This window comes from Oncorhynchus masou, unplaced genomic scaffold, assembly GCF_036934945.1.
Source record: "Oncorhynchus masou masou isolate Uvic2021 unplaced genomic scaffold, UVic_Omas_1.1 unplaced_scaffold_506, whole genome shotgun sequence".
NCBI classification, from domain to species: Eukaryota; Metazoa; Chordata; class Actinopteri; order Salmoniformes; family Salmonidae; genus Oncorhynchus; species Oncorhynchus masou.
In genome coordinates this window covers 568555-593195 of record NW_027011461.1, presented here as the reverse complement: position 1 = coordinate 593195, position 24641 = coordinate 568555, and the positions used below count along the sequence as shown (strand labels likewise).

At 45.4% G+C, this 24641-nt stretch overlaps 1 protein-coding gene across 1 annotated transcript in view; it reads right to left on the bottom strand.

The window, feature by feature from the left end:
• Positions 1-2708: 2708 nt before the first annotated feature.
• LOC135535730 (developmentally-regulated GTP-binding protein 2-like) overlaps positions 2709-24641 on the bottom strand; it is a gene marked incomplete at its 3' end in the record, with an annotated part of 61724 nt that continues 39791 nt past the window's right edge. The window contains exons 5-6 of the mRNA XM_064962161.1: positions 3480-3540; positions 2709-2792 (exon numbers count right to left, since the gene is read on the bottom strand). Coding sequence (XP_064818233.1) covers positions 2709-2792; positions 3480-3540 — 145 coding nt within the window. The remainder of the gene's footprint in view (positions 2793-3479; positions 3541-24641) is intronic.

The following is a 24641-nucleotide window of genomic DNA, read 5'->3' as shown; positions in this document are numbered from 1 at the left end:
CTAACTAACTGACCTGGGGAGACAGACAGAACACACTAACTAACTGACCTGGGGAGACAGACAGAACACACTAACTAACTGACCTGGGAGACAGACAGAACACACTAACTAACTGACCTGGGAGACAGACAGAACACACTAACTAACTGACCTGGGGAGACAGACAGAACACACTAACTAACTGACCTGGGGAGACAGACAGAACACACTAACTAACTGACCTGGGGAGACAGACAGAACACACTAACTAACTGACCTGGGGAGACAGACAGAACACACTAACTAACTGACCTGGGGAGACAGACAGAACACACTAACTAACTAAGACAGACAGAACACACTAACTAACTGACCTGGGGAGACAGACAGAACACACTAACTAACTGACCTGGGGAGACAGACAGAACACACTAACTAACTGACCTGGGGAGACAGACAGAACACACTAACTAACTAACTGACCTGGGGAGACAGACAGAACACACTAACTAACTGACCTGGGGAGACAGACAGAACACACTAACTAACTGACCTGGGGAGACAGACAGAACACACTAACTAACTGACCTGGGGAGACAGACAGAACACACTAACTAACTGACCTGGGGAGACAGACAGAACACACTAACTAACTGACCTGGGAGACAGACAGAACACACTAACTAACTGACCTGGGGAGACAGACAGAACACACTAACTAACTAACTGACCTGGGGAGACAGACAGAACACACAACTAACTAACTGACCTGGGGAGACAGACAGAACACACTAACTAACTGACCTGGGGAGACAGACAGAACACACTAACTAACTGACCTGGAGGAGACAGACAGAACACAGAACACACTAACTAACTGACCTGGGGAGACAGACAGAACACACTAACTAACTAACTGACCTGAGGAGACAGACAGAACACACTAACTAACTAACTGACCTGGGGAGACAGACAGAACACACTAACTAACTGACCTGGGGAGACAGACAGAACACACTAACTAACTGACCTGGGGAGACAGACAGAACACACTAACTAACTGACCTGGGGAGACAGACAGAACACACTAACTAACTGACCTGAGGAGACAGACAGAACACAACTAACTAACTGACCTGGGGAGACAGACAGAACAGAACACACTAACTAACTGACCTGGGGAGACAGACAGAACACACTAACTAACTGACCTGGGGAGACAGACAGAACACACTAACTAACTGACCTGGGGAGACAGACAGAACACACTAACTAACTGACCTGGGGAGACAGACAGAACACACTAACTAACTAACTGACCTGGGGAGACAGACAGAACACACTAACTAACTGACCTGGGGGAGACAGACAGAACACACTAACTAACTGACCTGGGGAGACAGACAGAACACACTAACTAACTGACCTGGGGAGACAGACAGAACACACTAACTAACAGACCTGGGGAGACAGACAGAACACACTAACTAACTGACCTGGGGAGACAGACAGAACACACTAACTAACTGACCTAGGGAGACAGACAGAACACACTAACTAACTGACCTGGGGAGACAGACAGAACACACTAACTAACTGACCTGGGGAGACAGACAGAACACACTAACTAACTGACCTGGGGAGACAGACAGAACACACTAACTAACTGACCTGGGGAGACAGACAGAACACACTAAATAACTAACTGACCTGGGGAGACAGACAGAACACACTAACTAACTAACTGACCTGGGGAGACAGACAGAACACACTGACTAACCAGGTGGGACAGACAGAACACACTGACTAACCAGCTGGGACAGACTGAACACACTGACTAACCAGGTGGGACAGACAGAACACACTGACTAACCAGCTGGGACAGACTGAACACACTGACTAACCAGCTGGGACAGACAGAACACACTGACTAACCAGGTGGGACAGACAGAACACACTGACTAACCAGGTGGGACAGACAGAACACACTGACTAACCAGCTGGGACAGACTGAACACACTGACTAACCAGCTGGGACAGACAGAACACACTGACTAACCAGCTGGGACAGACTGAACACACTGACTAAACACACTAACTAACCAGGTGGGACAGACTGAACACACTAACTAACCAGGTGGGACAGACTGAACACACTGACTAACCAGGTGGGACAGACTGAACACACTAACTAACCAGGTGGGACAGACTGAACACACTGACTAACCAGCTGGGACAGACAGAACACACTGACTAACCAGCTGGGACAGACTGAACACACTAACTAACCAGGTGGGACAGACTGAACACACTAACTAACCAGGTGGGACAGACTGAACACACTGACTAACCAGGTGGGACAGACAGAACACACTAACTAACCAGGTGGGACAGACTGAACACACTAACTAACCAGGTGGGACAGACTGAACACACTGACTAACAGGTGGGACAGACAGAACACACTGACTAACCAGGTGGGACAGACAGAACACACTGACTAACCAGCTGGGACAGACAGAACACACTGACTAACCAGGTGGGACAGACAGAACACACTGACTAACCAGGTGGGACAGACAGAACACACTGACTAACCAGCTGGGACAGACAGAACACACTAACTAACCAGGTGGGACAGACAGAACAGTACAGGGAAACACACACTAGATGGTTTAGCAGTAACTAACTAGCTGCGAGTACTAACAACAGAACACACACCTCTGTACGTCTCCAGGTGGTGGCGTCCAGCATCATGATGACCACATCTGCTGTCCTGGCAACAGCAATGACCTGCCGACCTCGACCCTTACCTACGAAACACACACACAGGTCAGAGGTCACCCAATCACTACAAAGAGTTCAAATCATCATCCTATCATAAAAGGCCTCTATATTAATAGCTCAGAGATAACACAGTGCTCTACATTAATAGCTCAGAGATAACACAGTGCTCTACGTTAATGGCTCAGAGATAACACAGTGCTCTACGTTAATGGCTCAGAGATAACACAGTGCTCTACGTTAATGGCTCAGAGATAACACAGTGCTCTACGTTAATGGCTCAGAGATAACACAGTGCTCTACGTTAATGGCTCAGAGATAACACAGCGCTCTACATTAATAGCTCAGAGATAACACAGTGCTCTACGTTAATGGCTCAGAGATAACACAGTGCTCTACGTTAATGGCTCAGAGATAACACAGCGCTCTATATGAATAGCTCAGAGATAACACAGCGCTCTACATTAATAGCTCAGAGATAACACAGTGTTCTACATTAATGGCTCAGAGATAACACAGTGCTCTACATTAATAGATAGGACACAACGTTCAGAAAGATAGAAATACGTTATGTAGAACAAACATGCCTCTCAGACATGTATAACAAGGCTCTACTTGTGTCATCTGTATCTGCAACGTTCAACACCGTTTGGATACTGAACGCGGCAGCAACCCCCTCCACAGTAGACAACCATCACGGTAACCAGTTACTGTACCTTGGGAAGCTCCTTCTATGATTCCTGGCAGATCCAGCAGCTGGATGTTGGCTCCATTATACTGCAGGACAACAGGATGGGTTAATATACACTACTGTCAGCTGGATGTTGGCTCCATTATACTGCAGGACAACAGGATGGGTCATTATACACTACTGTCAGCTGGATGTTGGCTCCATTATACTGCAGGACAACAGGATGGGTCATTATACACTACTGTCAGCTGGATGTTGGCTCCATTATACTGCAGGATGGGATAATATACACTACTGTCAGCTGGATGTTGGCTCCATTATACTGCAGGACAACAGGATGGGTTATTATACACTACTGTCAGCTGGATGTTGGCTCCATTATACTGCAGGATGGGTCATTATACACTACTGTCAGCTGGATGTTGGCTCCATTATACTGCATGATGGGTCATTATACACTACTGTCAGCTGGATGTTGGCTCCATTATACTGCAGGACAACAGGATGGGTTAATATACACTACTGTCAGCTGGATGTTGGCTCCATTATACTGCAGGATGGGTTAATATACACTACTGTCAGCTGGATGTTGGCTCCATTATACTGCAGGACAACAGGATGGGTTAATATACACTACTGTCAGCTGGATGTTGGCTCCATTATACTGCAGGATGGGTTAATATACACTACTGTCAGCTGGATGTTGGCTCCATTATACTGCAGGATGGGTCATTATACACTACTGTCAGCTGGATGTTGGCTCCATTATACTGCAGGACAACAGGATGGGTCATTATACACTACTGTCAGCTGGATGTTGGCTCCATTATACTGCAGGACAACAGGATGGGTCATTATACACTACTGTCAGCTGGATGTTGGCTCCATTATACTGCAGGACAACAGGATGGGTCATTATACACTACTGTCAGCTGGATGTTGGCTCCATTATACTGCAGGACAACAGGATGGGTCAATATACACTACTGTCAGCTGGATGTTGGCTCCATTATACTGCAGGACAACAGGATGGGTCATTATACACTACTGTCAGCTGGATGTTGGCTCCATTATACTGCAGGACAACAGGATGGGTTAATATACACTACTGTCAGCTGGATGTTGGCTCCATTATACTGCAGGATGGGTTAATATACACTACTGTCAGCTGGATGTTGGCTCCATTATACTGCAGGACAACAGGATGGGTTAATATACACTACTGTCAGCTGGATGTTGGCTCCATTATACTGCAGGACAACAGGATGGGTCATTATACACTACTGTCAGCTGGATGTTGGCTCCATTATACTGCAGGACAACAGGATGGGTCATTATACACTACTGTCAGCTGGATGTTGGCTCCATTATACTGCAGGACAACAGGATGGGTCATTATACACTACTGTCAGCTGGATGTTGGCTCCATTATACTGCAGGATGGGTCATTATACACTACTGTCAGCTGGATGTTGGCTCCATTATACTGCAGGATGGGTCATTATACACTACTGTCAGCTGGATGTTGGCTCCATTATACTGCAGGATGGGTCATTATACACTACTGTCAGCTGGATGTTGGCTCCATTATACTGCAGGACAACAGGATGGGTTAATATACACTACTGTCAGCTGGATGTTGGCTCCATTATAATGCAGGACAACAGGATGGGTCATTATACACTACTGTCAGCTGGATGTTGGCTCCATTATACTGCAGGACAACAGGATGGGTCATTATACACTACTGTCAGCTGGATGTTGGCTCCATTATACTGCAGGATGGGTCATTATACACTACTGTCAGCTGGATGTTGGCTCCATTATACTGCAGGACAACAGGATGGGTCATTATACACTACTGTCAGCTGGATGTTGGCTCCATTATACTGCAGGACAACAGGATGGGTTAATATACACTACTGTCAGCTGGATGTTGGCTCCATTATAATGCAGGACAACAGGATGGGTCATTATACACTACTGTCAGCTGGATGTTGGCTCCATTATACTGCAGGACAACAGGATGGGTCATTATACACTACTGTCAGCTGGATGTTGGCTCCATTATACTGCAGGACAACAGGATGGGTCATTATACACTACTGTCAGCTGGATGTTGGCTCCATTATACTGCAGGATGGGTCATTATACACTACTGTCAGCTGGATGTTGGCTCCATTATACTGCAGGACAACAGGATGGGTTAATATACACTACTGTCAGCTGGATGTTGGCTCCATTATACTGCAGGACAACAGGATGGGTCATTATACACTACTGTCAGCTGGATGTTGGCTCCATTATACTGCAGGACAACAGGATGGGTCATTATACACTACTGTCAGCTGGATGTTGGCTCCATTATACTGCAGGATGGGTCATTATACACTACTGTCAGCTGGATGTTGGCTCCATTATACTGCAGGACAACAGGATGGGTCATTATACACTACTGTCAGCTGGATGTTGGCTCCATTATACTGCAGGACAACAGGATGGGTCATTATACACTACTGTCAGCTGGATGTTGGCTCCATTATACTGCAGGACAACAGGATGGGTCATTATACACTACTGTCAGCTGGATGTTGGCTCCATTATACTGCAGGATGGGTCATTATACACTACTGTCAGCTGGATGTTGGCTCCATTATACTGCAGGATGGGTCATTATACACTACCGTCAGCTGGATGTTGGCTCCATTATACTGCAGGACAACAGGATGGGTCATTATACAATACTGTCAGCTGGATGTTGGCTCCATTATACTGCAGGACAACAGGATGGGTCATTATACACTACTGTCAGCTGGATGTTGGCTCCATTATACTGCAGGACAACAGGATGGGTTAATATACACTACTGTCAGCTGGATGTTGGCTCCATTATACTGCAGGACAACAGGATGGGTTAATATACACTACTGTCAGCTGGATGTTGGCTCCATTATACTGCAGGACAACAGGATGGGTTAATATACACTACTGTCAGCTGGATGTTGGCTCCATTATACTGCAGGATGGGTTAATATACACTACTGTCAGCTGGATGTTGGCTCCATTATACTGCAGGACAACAGGATGGGTTAATATACACTACTGTCAGCTGGATGTTGGCTCCATTATACTGCAGGACAACAGGATGGGTCATTATACACTACTGTCAGCTGGATGTTGGCTCCATTATACTGCAGGACAACAGGATGGGTCATTATACACTACTGTCAGCTGGATGTTGGCTCCATTATACTGCAGGACAACAGGATGGGTCATTATACACTACTGTCAGCTGGATGTTGGCTCCATTATACTGCAGGATGGGTCATTATACACTACTGTCAGCTGGATGTTGGCTCCATTATACTGCAGGACAACAGGATGGGTTAATATACACTACTGTCAGCTGGATGTTGGCTCCATTATACTGCAGGACAACAGGATGGGTTAATATACACTACTGTCAGCTGGATGTTGGCTCCATTATACTGCAGGACAACAGGATGGGTCATTATACACTACTGTCAGCTGGATGTTGGCTCCATTATACTGCAGGACAACAGGATGGGTCATTATACACTACTGTCAGCTGGATGTTGGCTCCATTATACTGCAGGACAACAGGATGGGTCATTATACACTACTGTCAGCTGGATGTTGGCTCCATTATACTGCAGGACAACAGGATGGGTCATTATACACTACTGTCAGCTGGATGTTGGCTCCATTATACTGCAGGACAACAGGATGGGTCATTATACACTACTGTCAGCTGGATGTTGGCTCCATTATACTGCAGGACAACAGGATGGGTTAATATACACTACTGTCAGCTGGATGTTGGCTCCATTATACTGCAGGACAACAGGATGGGTTAATATACACTACTGTCAGCTGGATGTTGGCTCCATTATACTGCAGGATGGGTCATTATACACTACTGTCAGCTGGATGTTGGCTCCATTATACTGCATGATGGGTCATTATACACTACTGTCAGCTGGATGTTGGCTCCATTATACTGCAGGACAACAGGATGGGTTAATATACACTACTGTCAGCTGGATGTTGGCTCCATTATACTGCAGGATGGGTCATTATACACTACTGTCAGCTGGATGTTGGCTCCATTATACTGCAGGATGGGTCATTATACACTACTGTCAGCTGGATGTTGGCTCCATTATACTGCAGGACAACAGGATGGGTTAATATACACTACTGTCAGCTGGATGTTGGCTCCATTATAATGCAGGACAACAGGATGGGTCATTATACACTACTGTCAGCTGGATGTTGGCTCCATTATACTGCAGGACAACAGGATGGGTCATTATACACTACTGTCAGCTGGATGTTGGCTCCATTATACTGCAGGATGGGTCATTATACACTACTGTCAGCTGGATGTTGGCTCCATTATACTGCAGGACAACAGGATGGGTTAATATACACTACTGTCAGCTGGATGTTGGCTCCATTATAATGCAGGACAACAGGATGGGTCATTATACACTACTGTCAGCTGGATGTTGGCTCCATTATACTGCAGGACAACAGGATGGGTCATTATACACTACTGTCAGCTGGATGTTGGCTCCATTATACTGCAGGATGGGTTAATATACACTACTGTCAGCTGGATGTTGGCTCCATTATACTGCAGGACAACAGGATGGGTCATTATACACTACTGTCAGCTGGATGTTGGCTCCATTATACTGCAGGATGGGTCATTATACAGTACTGTCAGCTGGATGTTGGCTCCATTATACTGCAGGACAACAGGATGGGTTAATATACACTACTGTCAGCTGGATGTTGGCTCCATTATACTGCAGGACAACAGGATGGGTCATTATACACTACTGTCAGCTGGATGTTGGCTCCATTATACTGCAGGATGGGTTAATATACACTACTGTCAGCTGGATGTTGGCTCCATTATACTGCAGGACAACAGGATGGGTCATTATACACTACTGTCAGCTGGATGTTGGCTCCATTATACTGCAGGATGGGTCATTATACACTACTGTCAGCTGGATGTTGGCTCCATTATACTGCAGGACAACAGGATGGGTCATTATACACTACTGTCAGCTGGATGTTGGCTCCATTATACTGCAGGACAACAGGATGGGTCATTATACACTACTGTCAGCTGGATGTTGGCTCCATTATACTGCAGGACAACAGGATGGGTTAATATACACTACTGTCAGCTGGATGTTGGCTCCATTATACTGCAGGACAACAGGATGGGTTAATATACACTACTGTCAGCTGGATGTTGGCTCCATTATACTGCAGGACAACAGGATGGGTCATTATACACTACTGTCAGCTGGATGTTGGCTCCATTATACTGCAGGACAACAGGATGGGTCATTATACACTACTGTCAGCTGGATGTTGGCTCCATTATACTGCAGGACAACAGGATGGGTTAATATACACTACTGTCAGCTGGATGTTGGCTCCATTATACTGCAGGACAACAGGATGGGTCATTATACACTACTGTCAGCTGGATGTTGGCTCCATTATACTGCAGGATGGGTCATTATACACTACTGTCAGCTGGATGTTGGCTCCATTATACTGCATGATGGGTCATTATACACTACTGTCAGCTGGATGTTGGCTCCATTATACTGCAGGACAACAGGATGGGTTAATATACACTACTGTCAGCTGGATGTTGGCTCCATTATACTGCAGGATGGGTCATTATACACTACTGTCAGCTGGATGTTGGCTCCATTATACTGCATGATGGGTCATTATACACTACTGTCAGCTGGATGCTGGCTCCATTATACTGCAGGACAACAGGATGGGTTAATATACACTACTGTCAGCTGGATGTTGGCTCCATTATACTGCAGGATGGGTCATTATACACTACTGTCAGCTGGATGTTGGCTCCATTATACTGCAGGATGGGTCATTATACACTACTGTCAGCTGGATGTTGGCTCCATTATACTGCAGGACAACAGGATGGGTTAATATACACTACTGTCAGCTGGATGTTGGCTCCATTATAATGCAGGACAACAGGATGGGTCATTATACACTACTGTCAGCTGGATGTTGGCTCCATTATACTGCAGGACAACAGGATGGGTCATTATACACTACTGTCAGCTGGATGTTGGCTCCATTATACTGCAGGATGGGTCATTATACACTACTGTCAGCTGGATGTTGGCTCCATTATACTGCAGGACAACAGGATGGGTTAATATACACTACTGTCAGCTGGATGTTGGCTCCATTATAATGCAGGACAACAGGATGGGTCATTATACACTACTGTCAGCTGGATGTTGGCTCCATTATACTGCAGGACAACAGGATGGGTCATTATACACTACTGTCAGCTGGATGTTGGCTCCATTATACTGCAGGATGGGTTAATATACACTACTGTCAGCTGGATGTTGGCTCCATTATACTGCAGGACAACAGGATGGGTCATTATACACTACTGTCAGCTGGATGTTGGCTCCATTATACTGCAGGATGGGTCATTATACAGTACTGTCAGCTGGATGTTGGCTCCATTATACTGCAGGACAACAGGATGGGTTAATATACACTACTGTCAGCTGGATGTTGGCTCCATTATACTGCAGGACAACAGGATGGGTCATTATACACTACTGTCAGCTGGATGTTGGCTCCATTATACTGCAGGATGGGTTAATATACACTACTGTCAGCTGGATGTTGGCTCCATTATACTGCAGGACAACAGGATGGGTCATTATACACTACTGTCAGCTGGATGTTGGCTCCATTATACTGCAGGATGGGTCATTATACACTACTGTCAGCTGGATGTTGGCTCCATTATACTGCAGGACAACAGGATGGGTCATTATACACTACTGTCAGCTGGATGTTGGCTCCATTATACTGCAGGACAACAGGATGGGTCATTATACACTACTGTCAGCTGGATGTTGGCTCCATTATACTGCAGGACAACAGGATGGGTTAATATACACTACTGTCAGCTGGATGTTGGCTCCATTATACTGCAGGACAACAGGATGGGTTACTGTCAGCTGGATGTTGGCTCCATTATACTGCAGGATATACACTACTGTCAGCTGGATGTTGGCTCCATTATACTGCAGGACAACAGGATGGGTCATTATACACTACTGTCAGCTGGATGTTGGCTCCATTATACTGCAGGACAACAGGATGGGTCATTATACACTACTGTCAGCTGGATGTTGGCTCCATTATACTGCAGGACAACAGGATGGGTTAATATACACTACTGTCAGCTGGATGTTGGCTCCATTATACTGCAGGACAACAGGATGGGTCATTATACACTACTGTCAGCTGGATGTTGGCTCCATTATACTGCAGGATGGGTCATTATACACTACTGTCAGCTGGATGTTGGCTCCATTATACTGCAGGATGGGTCATTATACACTACTGTCAGCTGGATGTTGGCTCCATTATACTGCAGGACAACAGGATGGGTTATTATACTAGGATGGGTTACTACTGTCAGCTGGATGTTGGCTCCATTATACTGCAGGATGGGTCATTATACACTACTGTCAGCTGGATGTTGGCTCCATTATACTGCAGGACAACAGGATGGGTCATTATACACTACTGTCAGCTGGATGTTGGCTCCATTATACTGCAGGACAACAGGATGGGTCATTATACACTACTGTCAGCTGGATGTTGGCTCCATTATACTGCAGGACAACAGGATGGGTTAATATACACTACTGTCAGCTGGATGTTGGCTCCATTATACTGCAGGACAACAGGATGGGTTAATATACACTACTGTCAGCTGGATGTTGGCTCCATTATACTGCAGGATGGGTCATTATACACTACTGTCAGCTGGATGTTGGCTCCATTATACTGCAGGATGGGTCATTATACACTACTGTCAGCTGGATGTTGGCTCCATTATACTGCAGGACAACAGGATGGGTTATTATACACTACTGTCAGCTGGATGTTGGCTCCATTATACTGCAGGATGGGTCATTATACACTACTGTCAGCTGGATGTTGGCTCCATTATACTGCAGGATGGGTCATTATACACTACTGTCAGCTGGATGTTGGCTCCATTATACTGCATGATGGGTCATTATACACTACTGTCAGCTGGATGTTGGCTCCATTATACTGCAGGACAACAGGATGGGTTAATATACACTACTGTCAGCTGGATGTTGGCTCCATTATACTGCAGGACAACAGGATGGGTCATTATACACTACTGTCAGCTGGATGTTGGCTCCATTATACTGCAGGATGGGTCATTATACACTACTGTCAGCTGGATGTTGGCTCCATTATACTGCAGGACAACAGGATGGGTTAATATACACTACTGTCAGCTGGATGTTGGCTCCATTATACTGCAGGATGGGTCATTATACACTACTGTCAGCTGGATGTTGGCTCCATTATACTGCAGGATGGGTCATTATACACTACTGTCAGCTGGATGTTGGCTCCATTATACTGCAGGACAACAGGATGGGTTAATATACACTACTGTCAGCTGGATGTTGGCTCCATTATAATGCAGGACAACAGGATGGGTCATTATACACTACTGTCAGCTGGATGTTGGCTCCATTATACTGCAGGACAACAGGATGGGTCATTATACACTACTGTCAGCTGGATGTTGGCTCCATTATACTGCAGGATGGGTCAATATACACTACTGTCAGCTGGATGTTGGCTCCATTATACTGCAGGACAACAGGATTTGGTCATTATACACTACTGTCAGCTGGATGTTGGCTCCATTATACTGCAGGATGGGTCATTATACACTACTGTCAGCTGGATGTTGGCTCCATTATACTGCAGGACAACAGGATGGGTTAATATACACTACTGTCAGCTGGATGTTGGCTCCATTATACTGCAGGACAACAGGATGGGTCATTATACACTACTGTCAGCTGGATGTTGGCTCCATTATACTGCAGGATGGGTTAATATACACTACTGTCAGCTGGATGTTGGCTCCATTATACTGCAGGACAACAGGATGGGTCATTATACACTACTGTCAGCTGGATGTTGGCTCCATTATACTGCAGGATGGGTCATTATACACTACTGTCAGCTGGATGTTGGCTCCATTATACTGCAGGACAACAGAATGGGTCATTATACACTACTGTCAGCTGGATGTTGGCTCCATTATACTGCAGGACAACAGGATGGGTCATTATACACTACTGTCAGCTGGATGTTGGCTCCATTATACTGCAGGACAACAGGATGGGTCATTATACACTACTGTCAGCTGGATGTTGGCTCCATTATACTGCAGGATGGGTCATTATACAGTACTGTCAGCTGGATGTTGGCTCCATTATACTGCAGGACAACAGGATGGGTTATTATACACTACTGTCAGCTGGATGTTGGCTCCATTATACTGCAGGACAACAGGATGGGTCATTATACACTACTGTCAGCTGGATGTTGGCTCCATTATACTGCAGGATGGGTCATTATACACTACTGTCAGCTGGATGTTGGCTCCATTATACTGCAGGATGGGTCATTATACACTACTGTCAGCTGGATGTTGGCTCCATTATACTGCAGGACAACAGGATGGGTCATTATACACTACTGTCAGCTGGATGTTGGCTCCATTATACTGCAGGATGGGTTAATATACACTACTGTCAGCTGGATGTTGGCTCCATTATACTGCAGGACAACAGGATGGGTCATTATACACTACTGTCAGCTGGATGTTGGCTCCATTATACTGCAGGATGGGTCATTATACACTACTGTCAGCTGGATGTTGGCTCCATTATACTGCAGGACAACAGGATGGGTTAATATACACTACTGTCAGCTGGATGTTGGCTCCATTATACTGCAGGACAACAGGATGGGTCATTATACACTACTGTCAGCTGGATGTTGGCTCCATTATACTGCAGGACAACAGGATGGGTCATTATACACTACTGTCAGCTGGATGTTGGCTCCATTATACTGCAGGATGGGTCATTATACACTACTGTCAGCTGGATGTTGGCTCCATTATACTGCAGGATGGGTCATTATACACTTATACACTACTGTCAGCTGGATGTTGGCTCCATTATACTGCAGGACAACAGGATGGGTCATTATACACTACTGTCAGCTGGATGTTGGCTCCATTATACTGCAGGATGGGTTAATATACACTACTGTCAGCTGGATGTTGGCTCCATTATACTGCAGGACAACAGGATGGGTCATTATACACTACTGTCAGCTGGATGTTGGCTTCATTATACTGCAGGACAGGATGGGTCATTATACACTACTGTCAGCTGGATGTTGGCTCCATTATACTGCAGGACAACAGGATGGGTTAATATACACTACTGTCAGCTGGATGTTGGCTCCATTATACTGCAGGACAACAGGATGGGTCATTATACACTACTGTCAGCTGGATGTTGGCTCCATTATACTGCAGGATGGGTTAATATACACTACTGTCAGCTGGATGTTGGCTCCATTATACAGCAGGACAACAGGATGGGTCATTATACACTACTGTCAGCTGGATGTTGGCTCCATTATACTGCAGGATGGGTCATTATACACTACTGTCAGCTGGATGTTGGCTCCATTATACTGCAGGACAACAGGATGGGTTAATATACACTACTGTCAGCTGGATGTTGGCTCCATTATACTGCAGGACAACAGGATGGGTCATTATACACTACTGTCAGCTGGATGTTGGCTCCATTATACTGCAGGACAACAGGATGGGTCATTATACACTACTGTCAGCTGGATGTTGGCTCCATTATACTGCAGGACAACAGGATGGGTCATTATACACTACTGTCAGCTGGATGTTGGCTCCATTATACTGCAGGATGGGTCATTATACACTACTGTCAGCTGGATGTTGGCTCCATTATACTGCAGGATGGGTCATTATACACTACTGTCAGCTGGATGTTGGCTCCATTATACTGCAGGACAACAGGATGGGTCATTATACACTACTGTCAGCTGGATGTTGGCTTCATTATACTGCAGGATGGGTCATTATACACTACTGTCAGCTGGATGTTGGCTTCATTATACTGCAGGATGGGTCATTATACACTACTGTCAGCTGGATGTTGGCTCCATTATACTGCAGGACAACAGGATGGGTCATTATACACTACTGTCAGCTGGATGTTGGCTCCATTATACTGCAGGACAACAGGATGGGTCATTATACACTACTGTCAGCTGGATGTTGGCTCCATTATAATGCAGGATGGGTTAATATACACTACTGTCAGCTGGATGTTGGCTCCATTATACTGCAGGACAACAGGATGGGTTAATATACACTACTGTCAGCTGGATGTTGGCTCCATTATAATGCAGGACAACAGGATGGGTCATTATACACTACTGTCAGCTGGATGTTGGCTCCATTATACTGCAGGACAACAGGATGGGTCATTATACACTACTGTCAGCTGGATGTTGGCTCCATTATACTGCAGGATGGGTCATTATACACTACTGTCAGCTGGATGTTGGCTCCATTATACTGCAGGACAACAGGATGGGTTAATATACACTACTGTCAGCTGGATGTTGGCTCCATTATAATGCAGGACAACAGGATGGGTCATTATACACTACTGTCAGCTGGATGTTGGCTCCATTATACTGCAGGACAACAGGATGGGTCATTATACACTACTGTCAGCTGGATGTTGGCTCCATTATACTGCAGGATGGGTTAATATACACTACTGTCAGCTGGATGTTGGCTCCATTATACTGCAGGACAACAGGATGGGTCATTATACACTACTGTCAGCTGGATGTTGGCTCCATTATACTGCAGGATGGGTCATTATACAGTACTGTCAGCTGGATGTTGGCTCCATTATACTGCAGGACAACAGGATGGGTTAATATACACTACTGTCAGCTGGATGTTGGCTCCATTATACTGCAGGACAACAGGATGGGTCATTATACACTACTGTCAGCTGGATGTTGGCTCCATTATACTGCAGGATGGGTTAATATACACTACTGTCAGCTGGATGTTGGCTCCATTATACTGCAGGACAACAGGATGGGTCATTATACACTACTGTCAGCTGGATGTTGGCTCCATTATACTGCAAGGATGGGTCATTATACACTACTGTCAGCTGGATGTTGGCTCCATTATACTGCAGGACAACAGGATGGGTCATTATACACTACTGTCAGCTGGATGTTGGCTCCATTATACTGCAGGACAACAGGATGGGTCATTATACACTACTGTCAGCTGGATGTTGGCTCCATTATACTGCAGGACAACAGGATGGGTTAATATACACTACTGTCAGCTGGATGTTGGCTCCATTATACTGCAGGACAACAGGATGGGTTAATATACACTACTGTCAGCTGGATGTTGGCTCCATTATACTGCAGGACAACAGGATGGGTCATTATACACTACTGTCAGCTGGATGTTGGCTCCATTATACTGCAGGACAACAGGATGGGTCATTATACACTACTGTCAGCTGGATGTTGGCTCCATTATACTGCAGGATGGGTCATTATACACTACTGTCAGCTGGATGTTGGCTCCATTATACTGCAGGATGGGTCATTATACACTACCGTCAGCTGGATGTTGGCTCCATTATACTGCAGGACAACAGGATGGGTCATTATACACTACTGTCAGCTGGATGTTGGCTCCATTATACTGCAGGATGGGTTAATATACACTACTGTCAGCTGGATGTTGGCTCCATTATATTGCAGGACAACAGGATGGGTCATTATACACTACTGTCAGCTGGATGTTGGCTTCATTATACTGCAGGATGGGTCATTATACACTACTGTCAGCTGGATGTTGGCTCCATTATACTGCAGGACAACAGGATGGGTTAATATACACTACTGTCAGCTGGATGTTGGCTCCATTATACTGCAGGACAACAGGATGGGTCATTATACACTACTGTCAGCTGGATGTTGGCTCCATTATACTGCAGGACAACAGGATGGGTCATTATACACTACTGTCAGCTGGATGTTGGCTCCATTATACTGCTCCATTATAATGCAGGATGGGTCATTATACACTACTGTCAGCTGGATGTTGGCTCCATTATACTGCAGGACAACAGGATGGGTCATTATACACTACTGTCAGCTGGATGTTGGCTCCATTATACTGCAGGATGGGTCATTATACACTACTGTCAGCTGGATGTTGGCTCCATTATACTGCAGGACAACAGGATGGGTCATTATACACTACTGTCAGCTGGATGTTGGCTCCATTATACTGCAGGATGGGTCATTATACACTACTGTCAGCTGGATGTTGGCTCCATTATACTGCAGGACAACAGGATGGGTCATTATACACTACTGTCAGCTGGATGTTGGCTCCATTATACTGCAGGATGGGTCATTATACACTACTGTCAGCTGGATGTTGGCTCCATTATACTGCAGGATGGGTCATTATACACTACTGTCAGCTGGATGTTGGCTCCATTATACTGCAGGACAACAGGATGGGTCATTATACACTACTGTCAGCTGGATGTTGGCTCCATTATACTGCAGGATGGGTCATTATACACTACTGTCAGCTGGATGTTGGCTCCATTATACTGCAGGATGGGTCATTATACACTACTGTCAGCTGGATGTTGGCTCCATTATACTGCAGGACAACAGGATGGGTCATTATACACTACTGTCAGCTGGATGTTGGCTCCATTATACTGCAGGACAACAGGATGGGTCATTATACACTACTGTCAGCTGGATGTTGGCTCCATTATACTGCAGGATGGGTTATTATACACTACTGTCAGCTGGATGTTGGCTCCATTATACTGCAGGACAACAGGATGGGTCCATAATATACACTACTGTCAGCTGGATGTTGGCTCCATTATACTGCAGGACAACAGGATGGGTCATTATACACTACTGTCAGCTGGATGTTGGCTCCATTATACTGCAGGACAACAGGATGGGTCATTATACACTACTGTCAGCTGGATGTTGGCTCCATTATACTGCAGGATGGGTCATTATACACTACTGTCAGCTGGATGTTGGCTCCATTATACTGCAGGACAACAGGATGGGTTAATATACACTACTGTCAGCTGGATGTTGGCTCCATTATACTGCAGGACAACAGGATGGGTCATTATACACTACTGTCAGCTGGATGTTGGCTCCATTATACTGCAGGACAACAGGATGGGTCATTATACACTACTGTCAGCTGGATGTTGGCTCCATTATACTGCAGGACAACAGGATGGGTTAATATACACTACTGTCAGCTGGATGTTGGCTCCATTATACTGCAGGACAACAGGATGGGTCATTATACACTACTGTCAGCTGGATGTTGGCTCCATTATACTGCAGGATGGGTCATTATACAGTACTGTCAGCTGGATGTTGGCTCCATTATACTGCAGGACAACAGGATGGGTTATTATACACTACTGTCAGCTGGATGTTGGCTCCATTATACTGCAGGACAACAGGATGGGTCATTATACACTACTGTCAGCTGGATGTTGGCTCCATTATACTGCAGGATGGGTTAATATACACTACTGTCAGCTGGATGTTGGCTCCATTATACTGCAGGACAACAGGATGGGTCATTATACACTACTGTCAGCTGGATGTTGGCTCCATTATACTGCAAGATGGGTCATTATACACTACTGTCAGCTGGATGTTGGCTCCATTATACTGCAGGACAACAGGATGGGTCATTATACACTACTGTCAGCTGGATGTTGGCTCCATTATACTGCAGGACAACAGGATGGGTCATTATACACTACTGTCAGCTGGATGTTGGCTCCATTATACTGCAGGACAACAGGATGGGTTAATATACACTACTGTCAGCTGGATGTTGGCTCCATTATACTGCAGGACAACAGGATGGGTTAATATACACTACTGTCAGCTGGATGTTGGCTCCATTATAATGCAGGACAACAGGATGGGTCATTATACACTACTGTCAGCTGGATGTTGGCTCCATTATACTGCAGGACAACAGGATGGGTCATTATACACTACTGTCAGCTGGATGTTGGCTCCATTATACTGCAGGATGGGTCATTATACACTACTGTCAGCTGGATGTTGGCTCCATTATACTGCAGGACAACAGGATGGGTTAATATACACTACTGTCAGCTGGATGTTGGCTCCATTATAATGCAGGACAACAGGATGGGTCATTATACACTACTGTCAGCTGGATGTTGGCTCCATTATACTGCAGGACAACAGGATGGGTCATTATACACTACTGTCAGCTGGATGTTGGCTCCATTATACTGCAGGATGGGTTAATATACACTACTGTCAGCTGGATGTTGGCTCCATTATACTGCAGGACAACAGGATGGGTCATTATACACTACTGTCAGCTGGATGTTGGCTCCATTATACTGCAGGATGGGTCATTATACAGTACTGTCAGCTGGATGTTGGCTCCATTATACTGCAGGACAACAGGATGGGTTAATATACACTACTGTCAGCTGGATGTTGGCTCCATTATACTGCAGGACAACAGGATGGGTCATTATACACTACTGTCAGCTGGATGTTGGCTCCATTATACTGCAGGATGGGTTAATATACACTACTGTCAGCTGGATGTTGGCTCCATTATACTGCAGGACAACAGGATGGGTCATTATACACTACTGTCAGCTGGATGTTGGCTCCATTATACTGCAAGATGGGTCATTATACACTACTGTCAGCTGGATGTTGGCTCCATTATACTGCAGGACAACAGGATGGGTCATTATACACTACTGTCAGCTGGATGTTGGCTCCATTATACTGCAGGACAACAGGATGGGTCATTATACACTACTGTCAGCTGGATGTTGGCTCCATTATACTGCAGGACAACAGGATGGGTTAATATACACTACTGTCAGCTGGATGTTGGCTCCATTATACTGCAGGACAACAGGATGGGTTAATATACACTACTGTCAGCTGGATGTTGGCTCCATTATACTGCAGGATGGGTCATTATACACTACTGTCAGCTGGATGTTGGCTCCATTATACTGCAGGATGGGTCATTATACACTACTGTCAGCTGGATGTTGGCTCCATTATACTGCAGGACAACAGGATGGGTTAATATACACTACTGTCAGCTGGATGTTGGCTCCATTATACTGCAGGATGGGTCATTATACACAACTGTCAGCTGGATGTTGGCTCCATTATACTGCAGGATGGGTCATTATACACTACTGTCAGCTGGATGTTGGCTCCATTATACTGCATGATGGGTCATTATACACTACTGTCAGCTGGATGTTGGCTCCATTATACTGCAGGACAACAGGATGGGTTAATATACACTACTGTCAGCTGGATGTTGGCTCCATTATACTGCAGGACAACAGGATGGGTCATTATACACTACTGTCAGCTGGATGTTGGCTCCATTATACTGCAGGATGGGTCATTATACACTACTGTCAGCTGGATGTTGGCTCCATTATACTGCAGGACAACAGGATGGGTTAATATACACTACTGTCAGCTGGATGTTGGCTCCATTATACTGCAGGATGGGTCATTATACACTACTGTCAGCTGGATGTTGGCTCCATTATACTGCATGATGGGTCATTATACACTACTGTCAGCTGGATGTTGGCTCCATTATACTGCAGGACAACAGGATGGGTTAATATACACTACTGTCAGCTGGATGTTGGCTCCATTATAATGCAGGACAACAGGATGGGTCATTATACACTACTGTCAGCTGGATGTTGGCTCCATTATACTGCAGGACAACAGGATGGGTCATTATACACTACTGTCAGCTGGATGTTGGCTCCATTATACTGCAGGATGGGTTAATATACACTACTGTCAGCTGGATGTTGGCTCCATTATACTGCAGGACAACAGGATGGGTCATTATACACTACTGTCAGCTGGATGTTGGCTCCATTATACTGCAGGATGGGTCATTATACACTACTGTCAGCTGGATGTTGGCTCCATTATACTGCAGGACAACAGAATGGGTCATTATACACTACTGTCAGCTGGATGTTGGCTCCATTATACTGCAGGACAACAGGATGGGTCATTATACACTACTGTCAGCTGGATGTTGGCTCCATTATACTGCAGGACAACAGGATGGGTCATTATACACTACTGTCAGCTGGATGTTGGCTCCATTATACTGCAGGATGGGTCATTATACAGTACTGTCAGCTGGATGTTGGCTCCATTATACTGCAGGACAACAGGATGGGTTATTATACACTACTGTCAGCTGGATGTTGGCTCCATTATACTGCAGGACAACAGGATGGGTCATTATACACTACTGTCAGCTGGATGTTGGCTCCATTATACTGCAGGATGGGTCATTATACACTACTGTCAGCTGGATGTTGGCTCCATTATACTGCAGGACAACAGGATGGGTCATTATACACTATTGTCAGCTGGATGTTGGCTCCATTATACTGCAGGATGGGTCATTATACACTACTGTCAGCTGGATGTTGGCTCCATTATACTGCAGGATGGGTTAATATACACTACTGTCAGCTGGATGTTGGCTCCATTATATTGCAGGACAACAGGATGGGTCATTATACACTACTGTCAGCTGGATGTTGGCTTCATTATACTGCAGGATGGGTCATTATACACTACTGTCAGCTGGATGTTGGCTCCATTATACTGCAGGACAACAGGATGGGTTAATATACACTACTGTCAGCTGGATGTTGGCTCCATTATACTGCAGGACAACAGGATGGGTCCATTATACTGCAGGACAACAGGATGTCAGCTGGATGTTGGCTCCATTATACTGCAGGACAACAGGATGGGTCATTATACACTACTGTCAGCTGGATGTTGGCTCCATTATAATGCAGGATGGGTCATTATACACTACTGTCAGCTGGATGTTGGCTCCATTATACTGCAGGACAACAGGATGGGTTATTATACACTACTGTCAGCTGGATGTTGGCTCCATTATACTGCAGGACAACAGGATGGGTCATTATACACTACTGTCAGCTGGATGTTGGCTCCATTATACTGCAGGATGGGTCATTATACACTACTGTCAGCTGGATGTTGGCTCCATTATACTGCAGGATGGGTCATTATACACTACTGTCAGCTGGATGTTGGCTCCATTATACTGCAGGACAACAGGATGGGTCATTATACACTACTGTCAGCTGGATGTTGGCTTCATTATACTGCAGGACAACAGGATGGGTCATTATACACTACTGTCAGCTGGATGTTGGCTCCATTATACTGCAGGATGGGTCATTATACACTACTGTCAGCTGGATGTTGGCTCCATTATACTGCATGATGGGTCATTATACACTACTGTCAGCTGGATGTTGGCTCCATTATACTGCAGGACAACAGGATGGGTTAATATACACTACTGTCAGCTGGATGTTGGCTCCATTATACTGCAGGACAACAGGATGGGTCATTATACACTACTGTCAGCTGGATGTTGGCTCCATTATACTGCAGGATGGGTCATTATACACTACTGTCAGCTGGATGTTGGCTCCATTATACTGCAGGACAACAGGATGGGTTAATATACACTACTGTCAGCTGGATGTTGGCTCCATTATACTGCAGGATGGGTCATTATACACTACTGTCAGCTGGATGTTGGCTCCATTATACTGCATGATGGGTCATTATACACTACTGTCAGCTGGATGTTGGCTCCATTATACTGCAGGACAACAGGATGGGTTAATATACACTACTGTCAGCTGGATGTTGGCTCCATTATAATGCAGGACAACAGGATGGGTCATTATACACTACTGTCAGCTGGATGTTGGCTCCATTATACTGCAGGACAACAGGATGGGTCATTATACACTACTGTCAGCTGGATGTTGGCTCCATTATACTGCAGGATGGGTTAATATACACTACTGTCAGCTGGATGTTGGCTCCATTATACTGCAGGACAACAGGATGGGTCATTATACACTACTGTCAGCTGGATGTTGGCTCCATTATACTGCAGGATGGGTCATTATACAGTACTGTCAGCTGGATGTTGGCTCCATTATACTGCAGGACAACAGGATGGGTTAATATACACTACTGTCAGCTGGATGTTGGCTCCATTATACTGCAGGACAACAGGATGGGTCATTATACACTACTGTCAGCTGGATGTTGGCTCCATTATACTGCAGGAAGGGTTAATATACACTACTGTCAGCTGGATGTTGGCTCCATTATACTGCAGGACAACAGGATGGGTCATTATACACTACTGTCAGCTGGATGTTGGCTCCATTATACTGCAAGATGGGTCATTATACACTACTGTCAGCTGGATGTTGGCTCCATTATACTGCAGGACAACAGGATGGGTCATTATACACTACTGTCAGCTGGATGTTGGCTCCATTATACTGCAGGACAACAGGATGGGTCATTATACACTACTGTCAGCTGGATGTTGGCTCCATTATACTGCAGGACAACAGGATGGGTCATTATACACTACTGTCAGCTGGATGTTGGCTCCATTATACTGCAGGACAACAGGATGGGTTAATATACACTACTGTCAGCTGGATGTTGGCTCCATTATACTGCAGGACAACAGGATGGGTTAATATACACTACTGTCAGCTGGATGTTGGCTCCATTATACTGCAGGATGGGTCATTATACACTACTGTCAGCTGGATGTTGGCTCCATTATACTGCATTATACACTACTGATGGGTCATTATACACTACTGTCAGCTGGATGTTGGCTCCATTATACTGCAGGACAACAGGATGGGTTAATATACACTACTGTCAGCTGGATGTTGGCTCCATTATACTGCAGGATGGGTCATTATACACTACTGTCAGCTGGATGTTGGCTCCATTATACTGCAGGACAACAGGATGGGTCATTATACACTACTTGTCAGCTGGATGTTGGCTCCATTATACTGCAGGATGGGTCATTATACACTACTGTCAGCTGGATGTTGGCTCCATTATACTGCAGGACAACAGGATGGGTCATTATACACTATTGTCAGCTGGATGTTGGCTCCATTATACTGCAGGATGGGTCATTATACACTACTGTCAGCTGGATGTTGGCTCCATTATACTGCAGGATGGGTTAATATACACTACTGTCAGCTGGATGTTGGCTCCATTATATTGCAGGACAACAGGATGGGTCATTATACACTACTGTCAGCTGGATGTTGGCTTCATTATACTGCAGGATGGGTCATTATACACTACTGTCAGCTGGATGTTGGCTCCATTATACTGCAGGACAACAGGATGGGTTAATATACACTACTGTCAGCTGGATGTTGGCTCCATTATACTGCAGGACAACAGGATGGGTCATTATACACTACTGTCAGCTGGATGTTGGCTCCATTATACTGCAGGACAACAGGATGGGTCATTATACACTACTGTCAGCTGGATGTTGGCTCCATTATAATGCAGGATGGGTCCATTATACACAACAGGATGGGTCATTATACTGTCAGCTGGATGTTGGCTCCATTATACTGCAGGACAACAGGATGGGTTATTATACACTACTGTCAGCTGGATGTTGGCTCCATTATACTGCAGGACAACAGGATGGGTCATTATACACTACTGTCAGCTGGATGTTGGCTCCATTATACTGCAGGATGGGTCATTATACACTACTGTCAGCTGGATGTTGGCTCCATTATACTGCAGGATGGGTCATTATACACTACTGTCAGCTGGATGTTGGCTCCATTATACTGCAGGACAACAGGATGGGTCATTATACACTACTGTCAGCTGGATGTTGGCTTCATTATACTGCAGGACAACAGGATGGGTCATTATATGTTGGCACTACTGTCAGCTGGATGTTGGCTCCATTATACTGCAGGATGGGTCATTATACACTACTGTCAGCTGGATGTTGGCTCCATTATACTGCATGATGGGTCATTATACACTACTGTCAGCTGGATGTTGGCTCCATTATACTGCAGGACAACAGGATGGG